We start from the raw sequence: 24,710 nt of genomic DNA, 5'->3' as shown, positions 1-24,710 counted from the left end.
AACCAAAGCGACTCAATACCTTTTCCACATAATGGGATTGTAACAAAGTTACCCCACCATCAGCTTCTCTAACAAGCTTGATGTTTAGAATGACATCAGCCTCTCCCAAATCTTTCATCTCGAAATTGCTCGATAGAAGATTTTTAACTTCCTCAATCACATTGAGATTTGATCCAAATATCAAAATGTCATCAACATAAAGGCACAGCATAACAGACTCACCCCCACCATACCGATAGTATACACACGTGTCAGATTCATTTACAACAAAGCCAGCTGCTGTAAGAGTATTATCAAACTTTTCATGCCATTGCTTAGGTGCTTGTTTTAGGCCATACAATGATTTTATCAACCTGCACACTTTGTTCTCTTGACCATCCGTAATGAACCCTTCTGGCTGATCCATGTAGATCTCCTCATCCAACTCTCCATTAAGGAAAGTTGTCTTAACATCCATCTGATGAATGATAAGACCATAAGAGGCTGCCACGACTATTAATGTGCGAATCGTAGTCAATCGAGCCACTGGTGAGTAGGTATCAAAGAAATCTTCACCCTCCTTTTGGGTATATCCTTTGGCCACAAGCCTTGCCTTGTACCTCTCGATTGTACCATCAGGCCTAAGTTTTTTCTTGAAGATCCATTTGCAACCTATAGGTTGACAACCATAAGGACGGTCAACGACCTCCCAAGTTCCATTAGACATAATAGATTCCATCTCACTCCTTACTGCTTCCTTCCATAAGTCAGCATCAGGAGAGGAATATGCCTCACTAATGGTAGTTGGTGTGTCTTCCACAAGGTACACTATAAAGTCATTACCAAAGGATTTTGCAACCCTCTGTCTCTTGCTCTTTCGAGTGACTATAGTGTCATCCTCCTCAGGGATGTGCACGTGAGAATCCTCAGCATGATCTATAGGAATCGACAGTTCGTGCTCATGGGGAATTATAGTCTCATGACTTATATCACTAGGTGTATTCTTCATGGGAAACTCATTCTCAAAAAATGTTGCGTCTCTTGATTCCATGATAGTATCAACATACATATCAGGCACATCAGATTTTATAATTAAGAACCTATACCCAGTGCTGTGAAAAGAGTACCCAAGGAATACACAATCAACAGTTTTAGGCCCAAGTTTACGCTTTTTGTTGATTGGCACATTCACTTTAGCCAAACAACCCCAAGTGCGCAAATATGAGAGATTTAATCTTCTCTTTTCCCATTCCTCAAATGGTGTGATCTCTTTGTTCTTTGTTGGAACTCTATTCAGGACATGACATGCTGTCAAAATCGCCTCACCCCACCATGCCTTGGATAATCCCGCTGTACTCAACATGGCATTCACCAAATCTGTTAGAGTGCGGTTTTTCCTTTCAGCAATCCCATTGGATTGTGGTGAGAATGGCGGTGTCCTCTCATGAATAATACCATGTTCCACGCAGAACTCATCGAACACATTAGAGAAATATTCTCCACCTCGATCAGACCTTAACCGTTTTATTTTCCTCTCAAGTTGGTTCTCAACTTCAGCTTTATAGGCCTTAAAATAATTGAATGCTTCATCTTTCGTTTTTAAGAGATACACATAACAAAATCTAGTGGAGTCATCTATAAAAGTGAGAAAGTATCTTTTACCACCTTTGGTCAAAATTCCATTCATCTCGCACAGATCAGAATGAACAAGTTCTAGAGATGCCAAACTCCTCGCCTCAGCAGCCTTGTGAGGCTTGCGGGGTTGTTTTGATTCAACACACACATGACACTTAGACTTTTTGACCAAGTTAAATTTAGGAATTAAATTTATATTTGCTAACCGCATAAGACAGCCAAAGCTTGCATGACAAAAACGTGAATGCCATAAATCTGACTCATCAGAAAAATGAACAGAATTCACCAGTTTATTACACACATCATGCAGTGATAAGCGGAACAAGCCTCCGCAATCATATCCTTTACCAACAAAAGTACCATGTTTCGACACAACACATTTATTAGACTCAAGAACAACTTTGTATCCATCTCGACATAGCATAGAAGCGCTAACGAGATTCTTCTTGATAGAGGGCACATGCTGCACGCTCTTCAATGACACCGTCTTTCCCGAAGTAAACTTCAGAATGACCGTACCAACACCAAGAACATGAGCACGCGACCCATTTCCCATCAACAAGTCGCCAGACCTCCCGACCTGATAGGAAGTAAACATAGAGGCATCAGCACACACATGAATGTTTGCACCACTGTCCATCCACCACTCAGGTGAATTACAGACTGAGAGAACAAATGGTAAAGAATTACCATACCCAGATGTTCCTTCTTCAGTTTCAGTGGTTACAATATTAGCTGATTTCTTGTCTTGAGTGAACTTGCGATCAGGGCACTCTCTTGCCCAACGTTGATCACTGCCACAGACAAAGCAACCTCCCTTTCCCTTGTTGTTGTTGTTCTTCTTTTTAAACTGTGCTGTATGAATAGGTTTATTTGCGTTCTCTGGTTTGTTCTGGTTTTTCTTCTTGTTAAACTTGCGGAAGTTTCTCTTCTGCACCACATTAGCAGTAGAGGTCTCCACACCTTTTCCATTGTCCTTTGATCTAGCCCTTTCCTCAATATCAAGAGTACCAATGAGCTCCTCCACATTGAACTCTTGTCTCTTATGTTTGAGAGAGGTAGCAAAGTCCTTCCAAGAAGGTGGCAACTTGGCGATTATGCCGCCAGCCACAAACTTGTCAGGCAAAGGACAAGGAAAAAGTTCGAGTTCCTTAGCTAGTGCCTGAAACTCATGAGCCTGTTCCACTACAGATCGGTTCTCAACCATCTTGTAGTCATATAGCTGCTCCATGAGGTACAGCTCGCTACCAGCGTCAGTTACTCCAAACTTTCCGACAAGAGCATCCCACAGCTCTTTCCCCGTGGGAAGGACGATGATATAGCTTTTCTGGAATTTTGTATCCAGTGCGCTAATTACTGCTCCTCGAAAGAGGTTGTCTTCAGCCTTAAACTTAGCCTCATCCTCAGGAGGTAAGTTGGCAGGCTTGCCCTCAGCGGCATGAAAACAAGACATTGCGGTTAGCCACAATTCCATCTTAGCTTTCCATATCAAGAAGTTTTTACCATCAAACGGATCAGGCTTTAGCACAGCAGCAAAACCTCTGACAGAAAAATGCCTAACCTTAGGTTTTTGGATTGTTAGAATTATAGGCATTTTCCGTATTATTTTAATTCCATAAATTAACATTATGATGATGACATATAATAAATAATTAACCATAGAAATCGTGATCTTAAATTGATCCATACCAATATGAATCAAGAGAACATAGAGCATGTGAATTATATAAATCATATAAATACGATAAACATGTATACTGACTGAACAAATAAAAATAAACAGATAGAAACATAAATAGCATGACTGTAAAATTAAAACAGACAGATCTATCATATTATAATAAGACATAACAGATAAGATAAAATCATTCGTAAATATGAAACAACATAGAGGAATATATGAAACATATATAATCTCCAGAACACAAAACAGTAAGTAAATAAACTGATCATACCCTCCTATGCGCTCTGATGATCCAGATCCTTGACCAGCTTCCTTTATCATGTTGAAGATGTTTTGGGCAGTCGCGTAGACGCTCCCCAAAAACCTAATTGCCGATCCCCCGTGCAAGGTCTCGAACGACACCAGCTTCGGAGGCACCTGCCCTCTCGCTTCTCTGTGCGCGCAGAGTCACGAGATGAAAATACCCTCACTCGGCGGCTGGATTGTGAGACTGAAATTGTTTCTCGCTTGTACCGAGTGACACGCTCGCCTGACTGCCTCGCCACGCCCGGCCCGGCCGGCGGCGGCGGCAACGCGCGCGCGCGCGTGTGGCACGCCCTTGTCCATTTCTTGACTTCTCAAGTTAAGTGGAATAAATCCCACCATATAAGTCAAGGCAAAAGACCCTTTGACTTCCAATGTGGTACTATTGGTATTCTCCACCATTACACACCATAGAGTTTATTCAATAAATGGGCCAAGCCCATAAAAGATCCAACAGATATAACAATAGAAAAAGGCAATGATAAAGCAACAGTTCTGGTTGAACGATCGAGCGATTCCAACATGTCTACAGATTTTATTTTCCTATCCTGCGAGAACATTATGGACCCTGAAAATGGTTCCTGGGCATGCATGCTTATCTATCTCCCACACCCGCACACGCAGACGCGAAATAATCACGTACGTATTATCAGATTCAGACGTACGTCGGCTCGTCGTCGTCCCCGTGAGGTTGCTTTGGAGCCAAGTCCGGCGCTAATTAATGGCGCGCCTGACTTTAAGCTTCGTACGTCAGAGAGAAACGCAGACAAGGCTAGCAGCCAACGGCAACCACGTCGCTTTGCTCCGATCTCTCTTTTGGCCGCGCGAAAGAGACGACCCGAGATTTGCAGGCCCAGCCACACAAAAAAGCACACAGCGCAATTAGTAGCACACACGAATATGAAATTGCATGCGTCAGGTAGCAGCCCATTTTTTCACTCTCTCTCTCTCTCTCTCTCTCTCTCCCTCTCTCTCTCTGAATGGAGGTGCAGGATGGCAGCGAGGAGGAGCAGCAAGACGGGTGAGCCGGAGCCGGAGCCGGAGCCGGAGCCGGAGTGGAGACAAGACCCGGCGTTTGTTTTCAATCGTCGGCGATCGACGAGGACCGAGCAACTACCGGGACGTTTGCAAACGGCCTCTTTTTTCTTCTTCTTGATCATGTTTTTCCCCCCACACCACGTAAACTGTGCGCCGATGATAGCCAGGTTTAGGGTGTAGGGACATTAGGCTATCCGCACTCATTCTACCCTATTTCTCTACTCTAAAAGCAATATTCTGTCCTAATCAGCGAGATTCTCTATCCTATACTACAATCCTCCGCACTCATCTCTACCCTATATTTCCACCCTATACCAACTACCCTTCTCTTTGTTCTCCACACTCTCTCTACCATACGGTGACCTGGCCTGCCACGTGAAGAAAGAGAAGCGGTAGGGGAGCCACGACAGCAACTCCATAGCTGAGGTGAGAGAACGTTCACCCTACCATACGGTGAGGTTTAGAGCACACCGCTGCAGCATTCGGGTTACCCTATACCTCACTCTAAAGCTTTAGGGAGAGCTTCCCAGTACCTCACTGCGCCCAGCCTTATATTCTAGCTACAGTGCGTGTGAGACCCTACATTCTCTTGCTACTCATACATCGATGAATACAAGCTCGAGAATCAATTGAATCCTAGCTCACTATTTCCACTTGGTTCTGGTGAGACTTCTAATCTATTGGTCCCTAGTTCAGCTTTGTGCTTGTCATTAGATATTTCACTCCTTAGATGAATTGAAGCGAGGTGGTCTCTTTAGCTTGCTATGACCGAATTCGACTTCTGTGTGCTTGGACCGTTTCCGTGCTCTCTCAATCGTCACTATACTCCCCTTTTATAGAGCAAGGGAGGTGAGAGTTCATATGTTAACCGGACCATGAGTCCAGTCAGTTAAGAACCACTAACACTGAATTTATCCTAATCATCAAGAGATAGGTGCACAGGGGCATGCCCTTCAGCCACGGACATGGCCACAACATGTGTCTTTCTTGCACTGTTTATGTTGCTATGACCGAATATGACTACTGGTAAGTAAATTTGCTATATCGAGGATGATGTAGTTATAAAATTGTTTGTGATGGCTAAGTTCTCGAGTTTAGTTAGCAGTCCTAATTACCCATGTAAAAAAAAGAGTAACGGTGAATAAAAGCATTATATTAACCCTTTTATAGAGTCAATGTGTCTCTGCGTTTATATGCAGACTTCGTTCGATCCTTTAGCCCTCAGGCTACGACTTAATTTACGACGATGAAAGATGTTGTATAATAAGAAAAAGAATTAGCCTAGGCAAGTTTCTTTAACATCTGCGTCAGAGATAGGTGCATATGGTCTCGTACGATTAAAGGTTTGCCTGCTAATCATCAGTGAATCTTTTGGTCCCTTAATTGTTCGTGGAGCTGAGCCTGAGCTGAAGGTACGGTGCAAGATAGAGTACCTTTTGGTCAGGTCCCGTCCCTTGTCGATAGAAAAACGAAAAAGGGTTTCAGCGTGTTTTTGGAACAGCATGCGTAATGTGGCGTTCTCTTAGCTAGATGGTAACCATTTCTACCGGTATCAATGTATATGTACATGTCAACTCATACTCTCTCCAGCAGTTTAACTATACTCATACCTATATTTGAACTATATTCTACGAACAGTACAGTCTACCATATAGAACAGTGCAAAAAATATTTATAATAAGATTTAGGTGGACTGCTGGAGTCCGCCTCAGAGGAAGCTGAGCCTTTGGATGCATGGAAGCGGCAGCAATAATAGCAAGGTTCTACTACGGCCCGTGCCCGCTCCACTCCAGCACCACCAGCACAGCAGTGCGTGACCGACTCCCGGCAGCTAGCGGCGGTGAAAAGCCGAGGGCGGGGCGGCCGCGCAGGCTGGCGTCACATCACATGCGCCGTGTCCGGTGCGTGGGCGTGGCGTGGGCGCAGAGCAATCTGTGCTGTGCTGTGCTGTGACTCTGAGCTCTGGCCTCCGGCGCACTGGGGTCTGGGCGGCCGGTGCAGGCGCAGCGTTGTCGGTGGGCGGTGGCTTGCAACACTCGTACCTTTCTTTTTGGCACCTTCTCAGAGGTTGGCCACCGACTCAGTCACACCGAGGGTAGGGTAGGGTAGGGTAGGGTAGGATTGGAGCGAGACGAGCGTGTGAGCAACGGGACGAGAGGGCATGCACGCCCTTGCCACTGTCTCCACTTTCAGCATCCATCCATCCATCATCTTCAGATCAAATCACAGAGAATTAAGCAGGACGCAAGCCGGCCATCACCCTGGGAAAAGCACTAATAAGCATCAGCCGTGGACCACCACCAGCCCACAACACCCAACCATCTTCTCTGTTCCCGGTTGGTGAGTCCCGGGCGCCCAGCAGCACGCTGCGGCGCGGTTCCAGCTCCAACCGAGGACAACAAGCCAATGCTCACCTGCACCTGCACCTGCACCGCAGGGTCACCCTCTGCCCACGTACACCGCGCATCGATCAGTCCAGTCCAGTCGTCGGCTGCGCCGTCCCGGTCGGCGGCCAGCCGCTGGCCGCCGCGTGCTTTGAGCCTCGGTTGCCCCCGGACGCGGACGGGATCGGAGCCAATGGAACAGTAGTGGTAACGGTCGCTGGCTCATCATCGACGGACACCACCGTCGCAGCAGGACACAGGACCATTCCGAACGGTCCACCTCGCTCAGCAGCCCGGGAGGGAGGGAGATCACTGAACCACACGCAGGCACAGGTACGGTGCTGCTGCGTCATTGGCGGGCCCACCAGCTGGCGACCTGCTGCCAAAGTATGTGCGCGTGACTGTACCATGGAATGGACGACCACATGCTCAAAGATTTCATGGGCGTCGTTTGCGTTGGTGCCGTGCCGTGCCGTGCCGTCACAATGGGTTCTTGTTCCTTGGTTGGCTTCATGGGGGGCCACATGCTCTGACACCACCTTGCACCTGAGATAACGATCCGAGGTACGGACCACATTTGCAAGCTGTTCTATTTGCAAATGTGGTATAACACACAGTCACGAGCCCATGGGGCAAGAACACCACCTTCCAAAGATGTATATGCCACCAGGCCAGAGCATCGCTGTGCTGGCGCGCCAAGGCTGCCCCCCATGGCTTGCCGCCAACGCTTCAATGCAATGAAGCCCCAGATCTGAATCTAACTGAAACTGTACTCACCTCCGTATCAAATCATGAGTGAGGGCGCCTACTTGCTCTGCACAGGCCGGCGGCCGGCCACAAGGTCAGAGGCCTGTCTGTCTGCACACAGGTTTCAGACGCACGCACGCACCCTCTCTCTTCTCCAGCACAGTACAAGGGCCTGAATTGCATTTTTTTTTTGCTCCTAATAAACGGGCTAGCATTTATTAGGCGCGCACAAAATTCCTGGATTATTGGCAGCGCAAATACAAGCATTATGCCTTTTAAAACTAAAATTTAAAAAAAAAAATCTACTCTACAGCCTAGGCTAAGGACCGGTGCCTCGGTGACTGAAATCCCCTACGGCTGAACAATGTACAACACAGGTCCGCCCACCCAACTTATCCAAGGGCGCGGTTGACGGGCGGCCGCCTAACTGTTGCTTCAGTGGCCAACGGCGCCGAGTCTTACACGGTGAACACATGCGTGGTTGAATCTTGACGGTGGCCGGCCCATCCAATGCTTCTTCAGTGGCCAACGCTGTGGAGTCTTGCAAGGTATAAACGCGTCGTTGGCATTGACCCTGCGTCACGACGGTTCAAGCAAGTTGATGAGTCAGACAACAGGATCGAAAGCTCGTGAGAGATGAGACTGTTTTTTTTATCAGAATGTTTAGGCTGCCTTTCTAGGAGAACGTCAGGATCTCCCATAAGGCCAAACACAACAGCGCACAGAAAATTCAACAGCCACAAAGCCAAAAGTCACAAATGAATGGAGCTCAAAGATGATTTCTTGTTGGCACGCACGAAAAGTTTCGATTTGTTAGGCTATCTACGGCGGTCTCCCTAAAACCAGATGGACGGGGAACTAATCCAGATATAATTAACTGGAAAAGGAGGTGCTGAGCATACAAAAATTTCTCGAGCGTAAAAAATAGGAAATTACCGAAACGAATTCTAATACCTGCAAGTTCCTGCATTAAGAGCTTCTATGAGATGCATTCTAATGCATGCTAGAAACTGAAGCATCCTGCATTAAAAGAAGGCATCAGCTGGAATAAAACCAGGGAAAAAACACTTTGCATGGACAAGTATCAGAAGCTGCTTACTTGAATCATTGCACTGAAGCTCTGAAGCCCATGGTGATTTGTAGGAGGAGCAGGGACAATCAATAATGACCCGTTGTTGGCGTTTGTTGCATTGCCTTCATTGTCTTCATTTGCAGATTTGGCGGTCCTTCTCCACCGTTTCAACAGATATTTTTGAGGAAGCTCTTTGATATTTCTGTAATCTAGCACCTTCAACATGTGACAGCACGGGATACCCATAAACTCAAACTTCCTACAAGTGCACAGACAGGAGCAATCACTTGAATCGAACCGAACAAAGTGCTCCTTGGGTTTCTCAGATGAAGCAACCTTGTACTCAGATGTCGTCCCAGCCTCCCCACAACTGAATAACACAGAGTCCATGAATAGCTCAAACTCTTTACGAAAGATCTCAAATACCACCGGGGTATATGTATGAGCAGTTTGCTTTAACATCTTGGCTGGGGGTATTCTTGGATAGCTCTGACTAGCTTGGAAGTCGGCTTGCAGCTCAGCATAGCGATGTTCGTCCACTGCTCTTTCATAGTGCTTGAAGAAGGACAGCAGCTCCAGTTGAGGACTCAAGAATTTCTTCAAAATACTACTGAAACTCTCGGCTTGAAGTGCACTTATGATGTCAGCGCAAAATATATGTCTATCATATGCCAAGGCCCACTGTTCCTTCTCAGCAAACACTTTAGACAACCATTCATTATGTCTAAGATCATATTTCTCCAGCATACTTCTCCATGAAAACACGAATTCATCTTCATCCTCGTAGCCAAAGACACATTTGCCGAAGTCCTTCGCGAATGTCTTCGAACCTTGGAAAACATGATTGAGGTGCTTAAGAGAATTCTGATACACATGCCAAGCACAAATTCGTTGAGTGGTACTTGGCCAGGCGGCTGCCATTGCACTGCTCAATGGAATAGATTGATCTATCAAAGCTACTGCAGGCTGTTTTCCATGCATGGCGATCTTAAAACTATCAAAAAGCCACTTGTATGAATCAAATGATTCATCATAAAGCATAGCTGCACCAAAAATAATCGTTTGTTTATGGTGATTCACACCAAGGAATAACGCAAGCGGTCTACCATAACCGTTTATTTTGTATGTTGTGTCTAAGCAGAGCACATCACCGAAATAGTTGAAGTCATCTCTCGATTTTTGGTCGGCCCAAAAGAAGTTTGTCAGTTTGTCATCCTCATCGATCTGCATAGTGTAAAAGAACGAGGGGTTATCCATTTGCATTGTCTGTAAATATTTCAATATTGCTCCACCATCACCAGGTTGCATGGCCTTCATACGCTTCGAACGGAGATAATTCTTGTAATCAGCTGGGAGGAGAGATAAACTCCGAAGAAAACTGACTTGTCTCACAACAAGATCACCAGTTGCCTTTGTTGTTGGTGTCACTACAGAATCATCTGATAATTCTGCTTCTCCAGGCTGAAGTTCTGTCAATATCCTCTGCGACCTTAACATATGCATCGTTGAAGGTGGGGCCAGCTGATGATTGTGATCTGCTTTAAAATCAGTTACTCTATACTTGCACTCTGGTGTGACTTTTATAATCAATCTCGCTGGGCAACCGATTCGTGTATCCAATCTTGGCTTCTTGGCTTCCAGTGATTTTTTATCCCTGTTGTAGCCTTCTCTTGAGCACACAAAAGTTCTAACTTTGGTAATATTTTCTGAAGATTTATGTGATGTACTTTTCCTAACGCTAAAGCCAACATGCCCAGCATATTTGTTGTAGAATTCGTATGCCTTTTCCTCACTCACAAATTCCATGCCTACCTCTGGAACCAGCTTTGCAAGAGCAGCCTCATCTATGGGTGGTTCAGCTTCTATCATTCTTCTCATTTTCCCCTGGAAAACAAATCATAAAATGTTTGAGCAGTAGATAAGGACACAATGAGGCATACTTCGTTGCAGATTTTCTTCAACATGACAAAATGGGAGGAAAACGACCAGTAGAACAGCAATCTTAGCCATAATGGAAGGAACATATGAGTGTGATGTTTCTTATGGTTGCTATAAGTAGCATGTGCAATATGGTCTTCGATCCTACGATGCTAGATCAAACTTACTCAAAGATAGTAAAAAAAGATTTCTCTGTTTTCAGGGGGAGGGGGGGGGGGGGGTTAGAGTCAGAACATTTGATATGTAATTCAATTATTTCATTTTGGAAAGTTGTACAGCTGCAGACAAAAATGTATGCCCCGGGATTCTGCATTAGGCTATCTCCAGCAGCTTACTCATCCCTATCCCCATATTTATACTCCACTTTGTGAACAGTGCAGTCTACAATGCAAAACAGTGTTTTAGGTAACTATACGGGTAAACTGCCGGAGACGGTAGAAGTGTTATGGTTGCTTGTATATTCATACTCCACTTTGCGAACAGTGCAGTCTACAATGCAAAACAATGTTTTAGGTAACCATATGGGTGAACTGCCGGAGACGGTAGAAGTGTTATGGTTGCTTGTAAGTTGCAACCTGTGATTGCAAGAAAAACGACAATTCATAACCTCCAAGTGACAAGGGATAAAATAATCCTTAAAGTGCATGGCTCCTAGTGCAAATTAAGGCATCAACAGTGGTATTGAAAAGATAGTGCTTGTGAATCATAAAGTTAACTCCATGCCAAGCTATAACCTCTCCAAGAGTTGATAAAGAGAGCCCCACAACATTCAATTGCAAAAATAAGTGTGGCGGAGCAAGCAACCTAAAAAACAACTGGGTCATGACTGCTTCAGAACAAAAGAGCATGGCTCTACCTTCCTGTAAGCAATGCCACACGCATTGCAAAGAGTTCTTGGGCCATCAGGCCCCCGGCGCATATGGGGCGTCGCATTGCCGGATATTCCACACCTTAGGCATCTGATCAAATCACAGTAAAGGAATGACAGAATCAAACACCGGGTTATAACCACAATAATTTCTGAAATAGAAGAAGCAAAAAAAAGTCTGAAATGGAGCAAGGGGACTGTCACTGCTCCTCAGCAAGCAAGCAAGCAAGAAGAAGATGCGACATGCGAGACCGTTCCTTCGCCCAGTGCATCGAAAGAGGCTAAACGCGAATGATTTGCAACAAGCACATCACCACCTACCGCACGTGGCCCTCGAGGCCGTCATCGGCGTTGTCGCGGAGGAGCTCCAGCTCCTGCTCTGCGGGCGGCGCTACGTACGGCTGCAGCTCCCCTCCGCCCCTATCCGGGGCTACCAGCATGTGCATCATCGCATCACCGTCCTGCCATGGGCAAATCCGCATAAAAAAAAATCCTCCAAAAATATAAAAATTTGAAAAAAATAGCGGACGAGTTGGATTCGGACTGGGGGAGGTACCAGGAAGTAGTTTGGAGCGAAATTGTGAGCGATTTTCCCGAATTTTGTCGGTCGTTCCGGCTTCGAGTTAGGGTTTGGAGCGGGGAGACGACGAGCAGACGCAGGGGAGTAGGAGCGGAGGAGTCAGCGGGATCCGCTGCGGCAACAGGGTAGGTGGCCCTCGTGCGGCAGCGTCCATCGTCCGACGCGTGTACTCGTGCGGCCTCAGCTGGGGCCAGACTTGTTCTTCTATGTTTCACTGGCATGCGGGGTCAAGGTGGCCCACCTACCAGGAGCCGCGGATTGAAAAAGGAACAGAAGGGAGAAAGAAAAGCAGTCGAGCAGCGGTAGCCGGTAGGCGAGAGAGTCAGGATTCAGGACGCGGCGAGGCCACCATGAGCACTCTCAAGTTCTGCCGGGAATGGTAAAAGCGACGAAATTGTTGGCATTCGTGCCCACTGCCGGCTCTTTGGTATTGGAATCGTGGTCGTTTGCTTCATATTTTCATCGTCTTTGCTTTGTATTTCGCCGCAGCAACAACATGCTGTACCCGCGGGAGGACAAGGAGACGCGCACCCTCCTGTACGCGTGCCAAACGTGCGAGCATGAGGTGGATCCCTTGTTCGTCCTTAGATTTGTCCATTATTTTCCAGATTTTGTTATTGATTCGGGGAAACCCTAGGTTCCCTTAGGGAGCTGGGGCCAGGTTGGTTATTTGAACAGCATACAGTATCCCGTTTAGCACGTAGGTGTAGCCTGGGTTTTGTGATATATTGTCTAAGGACGGAAGCGGATATGGTCTGGTGGTACATTGTTTCTGTTGCGATTTCTTCATTAAGGGTGAATGTTTTGGGCTGGCAATCACGATATTGCCTTTTCTGCACCTGATTTTTGGTTTGTGATGGTAACTGCTTTGGTTCTGCTGGAAGTGCTAGTGCTTTGTATCTTGAGATTACACAGATGACCGTTGTTGCTTTAACTGTTACCTCCAAAAAAATCAGTTCGGTTCAAAATACTGCTTTAATCAAGTAGTGTTTACAACCTTTCTGGCTTGTGGTGCACCTAACAACTTGACCAGTGTCTGTGATACAAGCCTAACCTATGTTCAAGAAATACTCCTTAATCAAAATGAAGCTGAAATAGTTATAAAATTGTTTGTTGTATATTTGGTTAAGTAGTGATAAAATGAGTTTGCAAAGTTCTGAGATGCTTGAGGGTTCCTTGACCAAGGAGAAGGAATTCATGCCAGCGAAAATAGTATCCTGATAAATCATGATGTTTTATTTGCCACTACATTATTATTATTATTATTGGTTGTGCTAACCTTGATCCTTGTGATGCAATATTGTCTATCATCTGAGATATATCATTGGAGGCTGTGATCTCGTTAAATGGACAGCACGGTCCCCAGTGGAGGATCCTTCGCTAATGCATTTTGGGTGGACTGCACCAGCTAACAACATTAAAAAAAATATTGAGCCCTCTGATCTCTTTTGCATTAGAACCATTCCATTTATTTTGCTCTTTCCTTTCTGTTGTGGCACTAGTGGCATTAGCAGTTAGCACCATTCCTAGGTGATGGCCTGATGGGAAGGGGGTGATTGCCATGTCTCGCCTTACCATGCCTTAACATCTTAACTTTGTGGCCTTACACCGTTACACGTATTGTTGAGAAACTATGTTGAATCAGTGGCTAGCCAAAGTCACTATTTTTATATCTGTGAGGGGGTGCATTTGCCCCTGGATAAGAGTGAAGGAGAGCCCAGTTTGAAATTGAATGGCTTTTAAATAAATGCCCTTCTTGATGATTTTGAAGTGCACAGAACGTATGAAGTAGATAGATTGTAAGGTTTTCTTATTTCCCTGTATGCTCTTTCTTTTGTGTGCATGAAGTGTGGCCTTTTCTCATTTTTTTTTTAACCTGCAATTTCTATTCAAATTATTTGACCTCCAACCAACAAGCTTGCTCGTAGTTTCGCTGATCATTCTGTTTTTTAAACCATTGATGTGAACAGGAGATTGCCACTGATACTTGTGTGTACAAAAGGGTTATCCGTAAGCCTGGTGGTGAGCCCAAAGATGTCCTGAAGGATGCAGCAACTGATCCTAGCCTGCCTCGCACCAGAAGCGTCAGATGTTACAACTGCAACCATCCAGAAGCTGCCTTTTTTCAGGTTTGTACCCAGGTGCTGTTTACTTGCTGCCGCTGTCGCTAAAGGCGATGGTTGTGTTATGTCATATGTAACATGTAATGCCTAAGCATGGTAACAGTAGTGTGCACTGTTGCATGATTTATTCGGGATTATTGTCTAGGGAGGGTTAGCATCGGCAACCAAGCCAAATTGCATGAGATACCCCCTGTGGTATCCACCCACTGGCTACTGAGTACAATGTAAGCTTGAACCAATCTGTTCAGATGGAACCAAATCAGTATCCCACGAAAAAATGATTTCCGTGGAATCACCATTACCAGTGGTTTTTGAAATCCTTCATCAATTCATTCTATCGTAGTTGCTCTTGATTTTTGTTACATGTAATGCTGATACATTACCAGTGATTTTTGTTGCACTTGAGTTTTGCGCTGTTACATGTAATGCTGATACATTGAGCCCGCAGGCCCCGACTAAGGGAGAACAAGCCATGACGCTGTACTTCATCTGCTGCAACCCAAGCTGCGGGCACAGGTGGAGGGACTGAGAAGGATCTGGCTTGGTCTTCGCTGCAAACCTGCCGTATTGTTAGCCTAGGTACAAGTTGTGCCGTCAACTGACGTTTGCTGCAAGCTTATAAGCTACTATAACCTCGTAACAAAACGATGGTTTGGCTGGAGACGAAATCTGTTGTTCCTCATGATAAGAAACAGAAACAGCTATGAACTACCAGTATCATCTCGTCTCATCTACTCAGTACCATGCATTACTTCTGCTGTTCAAAGCTTATTTGCACCGTCGGTTTTGAACCATGCTCACCTACCAAAACCAAAAAAAAAAAAAGGTAACAAAAGGAAATCATATTCCGGTGAGCGTTAGAGGAGCGAGTACAAGCTTATATGCTCTCTGAGTATTGTATCCGATGGGCCATATTCAGCGCACATCGAACTTCACTGTGCTCGACTGAAAATTGTGTAATGTGTATTAGCCTATTTTATGTCCAGTGCATCACACCAGATACGTCAGGTATATATATGGTAAAAAAACTACACCGAAAATACATTTTCAAACATGTTAGCTCTTGCATATTTTGCCACTACTATGAGACGCATCACTAGCTAGGATAAAGGGAGCCACCGATAAGAAAAGTGCGGTGGGTAAAAAGATACGGGAGTCAGGCTCTAACTCAGGCTATTATTTCGGATTATAATCTGTCTATATTATATAATCCATCGTAAATAATCCAGCTAGCAAAATAAACAACTAGATTATATGTCCAGATTATATAATCTAGAGTAATTTTATAATCTTCTCGTGAGGAGCTTATTTGAGATTATTTTTTGGTAAAAGACTTACTACTCATGATTATGTTGTTACAATCACACGGAATGTCATTCTTCTTTCCTCCCTTCAAAATCACACGCGGTGGAATACTAGGAACAAGGATATTGTAGCCTTTCTGTCTCATAGATCAATAATATACATCCGTATAATTAAGGTAGCTAAACAACTATATACAGATTATAATCTTAACAAATTATAATATTAAAATAATATGCATCCGTATAATCTAGACAATCAAACAACTATATATATATATATATATAGATTATAATCTTAACAAATTATAATATTAATTATGTAAACTAGATTATAATCTAAATTATATTATCTATAAGCTGAAACAAGCTCTTGCGCATAAGCTAGCCGACCAGGCCGCGAAGAAACAAACCCCTCTTTCATTCGTTTCCTCGAATCCACTTATTTAGGTGCTTTGAGGTCCGGAGGTCCGTGCGATCTAGGCTGAGAAAAAGAAAAACTAGCAAATTGAGCATGAGGGAGTTGCAGCCTACGTACTGGCTCGGTTAGGCCTCCGGTCAGAAGTCTAACAACTTTACAAGTGCCTTGAAATTATATATACTGCATCTAGTTATATGTATTTACAAAAAAAAATCAAAATAGTTTACAACTTTACATTTCTTACTTTGCAAATGGCTTGAAAGTAAAGATGAACTAACCAAAGTGTTTGCCCTCAAGCTTGAGGTTGAATTTTAAATGTTTGATTTTGATTAGATGGACGCTGCTTGTTCTTTAGAGAACAAAGCAAAATTCAGATGCTATGATTTAGCAGCCCCTTAGGGTATGTACATCAATATAAATAACTCGTATTTTAAGGTGTATCAAGAGGATAAGCGCAAAAAAAAAGAGGTGTAACTTGGTGAAGGAAAGTCTATAGTACGGTTCTCTAAGTATAAACGGTTTCACTCATATAATACGTAAGGTTGTGTGAGGTAGTTTTTTATATGTATCTAATGTTCCGTAACATAGTATCTACGCGCTCTTATAGTTTACAAGAAAATGATGAGAGTGTGAGAGACCTCGACGCGAGCGCGCGTTAAGTTGGAACAGTTGGTTGGACCACGGCGACGGCGACAGCAAGTAGTAGATTGGAACGGAACGGATAGACTGACACGAAGGTCGTCGACTCGAAACCAGCAGACGCCGTGCACAGTGAAAGTACACGCACCTCTGTGGCTTTGTTCACAGAATCTACTAATAAATGCAGCACAGTGTCAAACTCTATTTTTTGTTTGTTTATTCGCTGCGCCAGGAATTTCCATGCATGCTTGCCAGAACACACGTGGTGTGAGTCTTTGCCTGGAAGCTCCTTGGGCCGATTGGGTGGAGGCACGGTTCCGTCACTCACGACGCGCCGGGCGGTTTTGAAGTTTTGGCAAAGAGCATGCACGAGCGAAGGGCGCGCGTGAACAGTGCGCGGCCCCACGGGCACGGCGACGAACGACGGCGCGCCGACGCGTCAGCTGAGTGCCCGCCACGCCATGTGCCGCGCCGCGCGCGCTAGCTAGCTTGTCCCTGTCTGTCTGCACCGGCACGGCGCGCTGCACAGTGCACAGCGCGTGCATGCACCCCCCCCCCCCCCCCCCCGTGCCCACACAGCGACACTGTACTGAACTTGCAGTATATATATTATTATTATTATATGTATTGCCCATCAAGCAATAATCCCACGTGGTTGCAGCACGGTTACGCCGGCCAAAATATGTATAACAAAATAGCACATTTATTACAATGGGCCGGGATATGACCTGACCGTATGTATGTTAGTATGTACGTACGGGACACTGTAAAAGAATAGTATATACTAACTAGAGTGCTGGTAGACTCTATATCGAGCCACGGAGCTGTTGGCACATGCCAGAGATTCATTCCATCGAGAGCTGAAGCCTGAAGCTAGCTGTGTGTCAGTGTATGCATGTACTACCATGTGTCCAGGAGCATATGAACCGAGCGAGCTGAGCTGAGCATTGCCCACGGGTCGTCGACCGCTTACTCCCCCGGCCTGTTGTTTTTAGAAAATCGCCATGTGATGAAATGAACCTCAACAAGAAAAGGGGTGGTAATCCGATATTATATTATATATATACTAGTGTATGTATGGACAGATGCCGGCCGGTCGGGGCCAGGAAACCGAGATATTCCCTGCGTGCGCTGCCCACGCACGCATGTTGGGGTTACCTGCTAAGCTAGCGCCACGTGAATTCTATTCTTCAATAGGAGTAGTAGCTGTAGTTTACAAACCTTGTCCGGCGACTATATGTCCGTTGACCACGAGACAGAGAAGAAGAAAAAAAATTTAAATCTGGCGCGCCTCCTCCGATCCCTCGGCGTCAAAAGGCTCCCGTCGATCGACGACGGGGCCTATGGGCGCGACCGTTTCCAAGCGGAGCGGCGGAGCAGACCTCCACGCTGGAAACATTTTGCGCTCAGCAGCAGACTGCAGAGTCAGAGAGGCCCTGTTACAACTGCTACGAAATCTGTTTTCAGAGAATTTGCCATCACGGTAGGTTTCGGCGGGGACCGAAGATTGGATCGGATATGATGGGATGCCTCTCACCCAGATCATCATCAGTCACACACACTGACACGCACACACACAGACACAGTGCTGGTCCATATGCCCATGCAAAAGCCATGCGGCGGAGCGGAGGCATTCAAGGGCAACATGCTGCGGCCCCCCGTTCCGTTTCGTGCCTTTGGCGCCCCGAATTGACCCACTACTCAAAACTCTTCAGATACATTGCTTGCTTGCTTGCTACTGGATCTGGATGGATGCGACAAGGAAGGTGCAGTGCATGGTCCAGTACTGCTCCTGCATGCTCGGTACGACGACCAAGAACGTTCTAGCTAGCTCCCATCCTGAAAACCAGGGCATCACCACGGCCTGTTCGTTCGTCCCTGGACCAGCGGACACGGTACGCAGTTCTCTCTTCTTCTTCTTCTCCACGAAGGAATAAAAAAAAGGATTATTGGCTTATGGACAAACCCCGCACATGGCTATTCCTTTCTCGACGACGACTTTTGTAGTGCATGCATGGTTTGGTTTTGGTTAGTCCAGTCATGCGCGTCACGCAAAGAGACGAGTGGCACACAAGCTAGCCACCCCCCCCCCCCCCCCCCCCCCCCCCCCCCCCCCCCCCGACACCACACATGCACCGCACTAATTAAGGAGTTGCGTCTCAATCCTAATCCACCAGAAGCGAGGAGCAGCCTGCTACCACTAGATCTATAACTGGCCACCCCGGGCTAATTAATACGAGGCTCAAAATAGTACATAACACACACACACACATCAAGCCGTACATAGCTCTTCCGGATCTCTTTACTTCCGGTACTACTGTTTGATACACCTTGTTTCTTTATACAGACATACAGTACATTTTCCATTCTAGCGTTTTAAACATTGTACCCAAAACATAAGATTTAAAAATATTGCGAGACTCCAAATTCAACGTGCCGTGGTGTGAAGCGTGCCTGTGCTGTTCGCCACACCACCACATCCAGCATCCACAAATAAATGCCAGTGAGGTGTAGCGTCTGTACCACCATACCGACGGCTTGACATAGTGCCAAGCCCGCCATGCCCAGTCACCCCGACCTCCCCTACTTTGATGATTAGCTGCTTGTAGTTGCAATGCAGTGTTCAACCATTTTAGGGCAACAACTAGGTAGATGGGGGCATTCGCCGGTTGGAAAGAGGGCATGCAGGTAGCCATCAACTAAGCAACAAGTGCATTTCGATTTAAGGTTTCCGAAATGGTAGTATGGAATTTGTGTTTAGTAGTGATTTAGTTTCGCATAGTAAACCATGAAGAGAAAAGAACACCATTGATTTGCCTTTTTTTTGCTAGAGTTGAAGCAAAGAAACAATTTGAATAAGTGAGTGTTGCTCCATCTTGCAATGAAAAGCACATGCACTTGTTGCTATTCCAGGAACGGGGTAGTGGTAGGACAAACACAATACCATTTGAACAAGTGAGAGTTGAGCATGTGCCCCTATATTACAGGACTTTGAAGATAGTAGCGACTCTGAGTATGCTCAACTGAATCGGTTTGATTCTAGTGATGAAGGAGATCGTGATGATATTTATGGTATTGAGTATGTTCCTGGTTTGAGGCTCCCTATCTCAAGCTATGACGTGAATGAGCAAGATAAAGTTATAAGGGCATATATTGCATTGTGGTCATGTCGACCAAAGGTGAGCAATGGTGATTTTCCTCAGTATGAATATGGATGTATGCCTCGATTTCAATTAAAGTGGTCTTCTGAGTTCAATTGGCTTGAATATAGTGTGGATAAAGATGTTGCATATTGCTTTGTTTGTTATTTGTTCAAAGATAACAACAAATTTTCTTCTGGAGATAGTTTTGCCAATGGTGGGTTTAGAAATTGGAATATAAATGTTAGATTCCTAAGACATGCTGATGGTATCAATAGTGCTCATTGTGAGGACGAGGAGAAATATAATTTGTCATCAAACCTAAGTCGTCTCTTCGTGAACCCGTTTCATCGGATAGTGTTGAGTACAAGGCTTAATACCTAGCTTGTTCGACATGGTCACTTCAATGCATAAGATATTTGTTTCATCAGAGATTGACATTTCGTGGTCATGCAGATGTAAATGATTCAAATAACAAAGGGGATTTTCGAGAGCTTTTGCAATGGCTTCCAGAGAACTTTGAATAATTTAATATGATGGTTTTAGGAAATGCTCCTAACAATTGTCAGTTGATCACACGATTTAGAAACAACTAATTCGTCGTTGTGCTAAGGAAACTACCAGAATAATCATGTGTGAACTTGGTGATAAGTGTTTTGCTATTCTTGCTGATGAATCCAGTTATGCATATCAACAGAAACAATGGGCTATTAGCAACAATTTTATCTTTATATAAAGAACCAATGATCAAAGGCGCCGAAACTTTCCACAAGAAACAATCAAAAGCTGGAGAAAAAGGTTTGAAATCCCACAGCTGCGCCGGGGCAAGGGGCTTGCCAGGAAACGAACAAGTCGGGGCTGGCAGCAGGAAGTTGGGTGAGGTGGGGTCGCTTGTCCCCCGGGCTTTTCGTCCCCCCACACAGTCCCCACTTCCCAAACAACTTGCTAGTTGCCGTTGCCTTTTTCTTCTTCTTCCGTAGAGTATTGTATTGGATTGGAGTACTATATTTTTATTCCAACGCGTTGCGTTAGCTGTCAGGAAGAGGAGTCTGTCCTCAGTCCTCCCTATTTCTCACATGTGCTCCATCGGTGCTCCTGCCTTTCGATTAAAGAATTCGGCACCAGCGACAAAGTCATGCCCGTCAGCCCGTGTGTGCATCTTCCTCCTCCCTACCCTCCTCAGCAATGGCCCCCATCGTCAACTGGACAACGCCACTCAACCTACCGCCTCTCTGACTCGTGTGCTGCTGCCGTCTATGGCCGCATCTATCCGCGTGATCGTTAGGTCAAGGCAAATGGCGTGTTCGGCTGGCTACAAGCCGACACTGTTGCAGCTGTTTGGATTGCTGCAGCTGCAATCCATAGAGAGAAAAATACTGTAGAAGCCGCAGCCGGATTGCAGCCGCAGCAAGCCGCAGCGAACAAGCTAAAAATTACTCCCCTCTTAGGCTGTCTCCAACAACGATATGTAAAAGCTTCTGTCCTTTAAATGTAGAGATTTGTCAGATCTTTTATCCTTCCAACAAGAGACTCTAAAAGGTTCTCTAAAATTTAGAGGATGTCATGCATACGCTATGTATAGAGGTTGTACGGTGGTGCTCTATACACTGTGCTGATTTCTGTGCACATGCTGACGAGCGGTAAAAAATAATATAGAATGTCAAATCTGGTAGCACTGTTGATATAGAGGATGAAATTTAGAGGATATTGCTGGAGTTGAAGAAGATATAGAGTATAAAATCTTTTAGAGAATGCTGTAAATGATAGAGAATATTTTTTTAGGGGATAAAATTTAGGGGACGTTGTTGGAGACAGCCTCAGTAAAGTCATGGAGTTCACTACTCGTGTTTTTTACAGAATCAAATGCACATGTCCTTTTCTTTTGGCACCAAACTGTATAGCTGGAGGAGCAACTGCGCAAGCAAACTAGAAACAGATTCCCATGAATTGCTTGCTGTAGTTTCACAAACTAGAGTGCTCCAGTTATGACCATAAGCTACCAAAGATTTGCAGCGGCAGGAACGAACGACGACAATCCAAACAAACTTGGGTTGGTGAAGCCATGTGATCAGAAAACAACAATAGGATGATGAGGATAATCAGGATCCATTACAATAATCACTTGTTCTGCATACATCAGGGCTAGACCCAAACGATCTGGCTTTCAGAAAATACATATACCTCACATTGCACTATCCTTTTCCTTAGCATGGCCAATTCAGAGTCGCCGTGTGTTAACACCCTCCAAAAACTTCTCCCCGACTCCCGGTGATGGTCATGACTGGCTACTTTTCTTTACATCCAGAACTATGCGACAAGAGGGCGTAGAACCACGACATAAGCGAACACTAAAACACGATAACTAAGAATATTTATGGTTTCTGAACTCGATCTAGTGGCAAAGCAAATTCCAGGTCATGGTGGGTGCCGTTGCTGTGCCGTCTTATTATGGCTGTGTTGTTGTGTACTAGCTGAGGTTCAGGCTGGAATCCACGGCATTCGGTCCTAATCCGAGCCATGGCTGGCTCTCAGGCTCCTTCTTGACTGGTGCGGCATCTGAAGGAGCAGTTTGATATGGTGTCTTTGCATTGAGGCTGAAGAAAACCAGAAGTGCACAAATTAGTTCCAAATACAACACTGGAAAAGAAAGGAAATCGCCATACTGAAAATAATAATCACAGCAACCACAGCTTACCGATCTTTTCTCTTCTCAAGGAAGCGGTGAAGAGAAGCCTTCCTCATAATAGGCATATCTACAGAAGAAAAGGCACGTTTCGATCAATAATCGGCATAACAAAGTCCAGCAATCATATTTTAGAACTTCAGCTAGGTAAGAATAGAAACAGAGGGAGAGTGTTTATACCAGAAGCATTTGTGCGAGCAGGCTTCTTAGCAGCGGCCAAGCTGATGACCGGGTCCAGCACGGCCTTGTCAGTAGTGACAGCAGCTGCTGCAGAGGGTTGAGGCAAAGCAACGTTCTGTACCACTGGGCTGCCCTTGCTGGCCAGCTGCATCAGATCCTTTGCCTTGTCGGCGGGGAAATCGTCAAATACCAGCACCTTCCCGCCATAGAAGATTGTGAGCTGCTTAGGCTTCTCTTTATCTCCTTGCTCCTCCCTGACAAATATTACAGAGAAGAACACTAAGAACAGTGCATGTAGTAGGCTACTTCAGCTTAGCCAATCAATTATCCACTCTGTTTTTTTCCCTGTTAATAATCCTTGGCAGTTAATGATAAACATTAGGTACAATCTCTGAGCATGTTGGTTGCTTTGCCTGATAAAAAGGAAACATTGTGCTACCTTGCAGAACACGGTGTTTCAGCAAAGGCGGTAACTTCTTAAGATTACAAAGATACAGCTTTGACCAAGGAATACCAACACGGACTGAACAGCAAGGGATGCTTTAGCTTTACACATACGTAATAACATGCTCTGTCATTTGCCATCCGGCTCAACTAGATTTTATACCACATGTTCCACCTATAAACACTCATTAAACTCAGATCTCTATGTTACAAAGTCAAATTGCTTGGCCTTTTGTCCAGGAGACCTACGACAGCTAGGCTTGAGTTCTGCTGTGCTACTACGTAACAACTGTTGCGCAAACCAAAATCGAAATGGATTTAGATGATGTGAAGCAGCAGTGGTACGCACCTAGGGGCAGCAGCATCCTTGATGCTGAACCCGACGCTCTGCGGGAACAGCTCCATGGTCTCCTTCCTCCTTTCGACCTCCTCGCCCTCCGCTCCGGGGAGCGAGTTAGTTGTCGCCGGCGTCCTCTGCTGCTCGACCTCGCCTGAGAACGGGAACAAAACAAAACAAAACATCTGGATAAGGGACCGTAAAATTCGAAGCCCGAAAACGTGGTTTCAAACCGGATAACAAAGGCCCCGCCCAGATCTCACACCAGCACAACACGCTCCCCACTGGAAACGAAACTGGACCCCCCACACACCCTCCCGGATTTCGAAATCCTCCCACCACCGAGCAGAAGGAGCCCGGCCTCGACAAGGCCGCCGCCGGATTCCGCCGCTCACCTTTGATCCTGAGGCCTAGGTCGGCAGCCGCGACGCCGTTCTGGCGGACGAAGCGGCTGAGGAGGCTGCACGCGACGGCGAAGCTGGTCGCCCTCTCCCCGGGCCTCGCGGACGCCGCCATCGCCGATTGTCTCTCCCTCCTTCCGCCGCAACCCCAGCCGGGCAAGCAAATATCCCCGCCGCCGGCTCCAACTCCTCCGCGGAGGTTGTCGCACTCGCAGGTCGCAGCCGCTGCGGTGGTTAGCCTCTCTTCTCTTCTGGCTCGTGAACGCGGGGGGGCTCGTGTGAGCACGCCGCGCGCCCACGCGCTTATAAAGGACCCCCCGCGGTTTCCACCCAAATCCCGTGAGGCCGCGACTAAAAACCCACGGGAACGGATTGCTCGAAATTGTTTATCCTCGTATTCGCTGGCGTGGGGAGGGAGAGTAATTTAATTTAATGGCGGGGCGCCCTGATTGATTTTGAGAGAGAGAAAAACGCGCACGTGCTTCGTGTGGAGAAGGCCGGAAGGGAGAGGGGTGGAGGTGGGGAGGAAAAAACTCAAAAAGGGTTTTCCTTTCGGGACGTTGCGTCCGTCGAGCGCTCGCTTCTGACGGGATGGGTGGGGCCCGCGCTCCCATGTGTCGATGTACCCGCGCTCCTTACTCCTGAGCTGCATGCGTGCGTGCTGGGTTCGGTGGTGGCCTCGTGAGTCGTGATCGCGGGTGGGCCGTGCGGAAGGGGAGCAGATGGATCCGGGGTCGTTTGGACTGCTCAGCAACACGAGTTGCTGCTGGGTCAGGGATAGGCCGGCCTCACTCGCTCGCTTTGACTACACCC

At 46.0% G+C, this 24,710-nt stretch overlaps 3 protein-coding genes across 3 annotated transcripts; 1 reads left to right on the top strand and 2 right to left on the bottom strand.

The window, feature by feature from the left end:
* Positions 1-8,194: 8,194 nt before the first annotated feature.
* Positions 8,195-12,333, bottom strand: LOC100280229 (FAR1 transcription factor). Its single transcript, NM_001153159.1, has 6 exons — positions 12,205-12,333; positions 11,970-12,109; positions 11,637-11,739; positions 8,870-10,726; positions 8,725-8,790; positions 8,195-8,344 (listed from the first exon to the last, which is right to left on the bottom strand). Exons 2-5 carry the CDS (start codon positions 12,095-12,097, stop codon positions 8,764-8,766), a joined length of 2,115 nt encoding a protein of 704 aa, NP_001146631.1. The 5' UTR covers positions 12,098-12,109; positions 12,205-12,333; the 3' UTR covers positions 8,195-8,344; positions 8,725-8,763.
* A 166-nt stretch (positions 12,334-12,499) lies between these two features.
* LOC100285329 (DNA-directed RNA polymerase II 14.5 kDa polypeptide) lies at positions 12,500-15,062 on the top strand. Its single transcript, NM_001314053.1, has 4 exons — positions 12,500-12,607; positions 12,718-12,793; positions 14,199-14,357; positions 14,800-15,062. Exons 1-4 carry the CDS (start codon positions 12,579-12,581, stop codon positions 14,878-14,880), a joined length of 345 nt encoding a protein of 114 aa, NP_001300982.1. The 5' UTR covers positions 12,500-12,578; the 3' UTR covers positions 14,881-15,062.
* A 6,857-nt stretch (positions 15,063-21,919) lies between these two features.
* Positions 21,920-24,164, bottom strand: LOC100276383 (Protein TIFY 10B). The gene is made up of 5 exons (NM_001321850.1): positions 23,892-24,164; positions 23,509-23,650; positions 22,716-22,969; positions 22,548-22,605; positions 21,920-22,446 (listed from the first exon to the last, which is right to left on the bottom strand). The coding sequence occupies exons 1-5, from the start codon at positions 24,010-24,012 to the stop codon at positions 22,320-22,322; spliced, it is 702 nt and encodes a 233-aa protein (NP_001308779.1). The 5' UTR covers positions 24,013-24,164; the 3' UTR covers positions 21,920-22,319.
* Between the last annotated feature and the right edge of the window lie 546 nt (positions 24,165-24,710).

This window comes from Zea mays, chromosome 7, assembly GCF_902167145.1.
Source record: "Zea mays cultivar B73 chromosome 7, Zm-B73-REFERENCE-NAM-5.0, whole genome shotgun sequence".
NCBI classification, from domain to species: Eukaryota; Viridiplantae; Streptophyta; class Magnoliopsida; order Poales; family Poaceae; genus Zea; species Zea mays.
This window is presented reverse-complemented; position numbering and strand designations above follow the sequence as displayed.

What these genes read in the sequence shown, in the direction of transcription:
- LOC100285329 (NM_001314053.1), top strand. Translation starts at nt 12,579, where the DNA reads ATGAGCACTCTCAAGTTCTGCCGGGAATG. An exon ending in GCCAAACGTGCGAGCATGAG is followed by an intron (nt 12,794 to 14,198) that starts GTGGATCCCTTG and finishes TGATGTGAACAG; the next exon opens with GAGATTGCCACTGATACTTG. An exon ending in CAGAAGCTGCCTTTTTTCAG is followed by an intron (nt 14,358 to 14,799) that starts GTTTGTACCCAG and finishes TTGAGCCCGCAG; the next exon opens with GCCCCGACTAAGGGAGAACA.
- LOC100280229 (NM_001153159.1), bottom strand. Translation starts at nt 12,097, where the DNA reads ATGATGCACATGCTGGTAGCCCCGGATAGGGGCGGAGGGGAGCTGCAG. An exon ending in GGCCTCGAGGGCCACGTGCG is followed by an intron (nt 11,740 to 11,969) that starts GTAGGTGGTGAT and finishes TGATTTGATCAG; the next exon opens with ATGCCTAAGGTGTGGAATAT. An exon ending in GTGGCATTGCTTACAGGAAG is followed by an intron (nt 10,727 to 11,636) that starts GTAGAGCCATGC and finishes TTTGTTTTCCAG; the next exon opens with GGGAAAATGAGAAGAATGAT.
- LOC100276383 (NM_001321850.1), bottom strand. Translation starts at nt 24,012, where the DNA reads ATGGCGGCGTCCGCGAGGCCCGGGGAGAGGGCGACCAGCTTCGCCGTC. An exon ending in CCTAGGCCTCAGGATCAAAG is followed by an intron (nt 23,651 to 23,891) that starts GTGAGCGGCGGA and finishes TCCCGTTCTCAG; the next exon opens with GCGAGGTCGAGCAGCAGAGG. An exon ending in AAGGATGCTGCTGCCCCTAG is followed by an intron (nt 22,970 to 23,508) that starts GTGCGTACCACT and finishes AATATTTGTCAG; the next exon opens with GGAGGAGCAAGGAGATAAAG.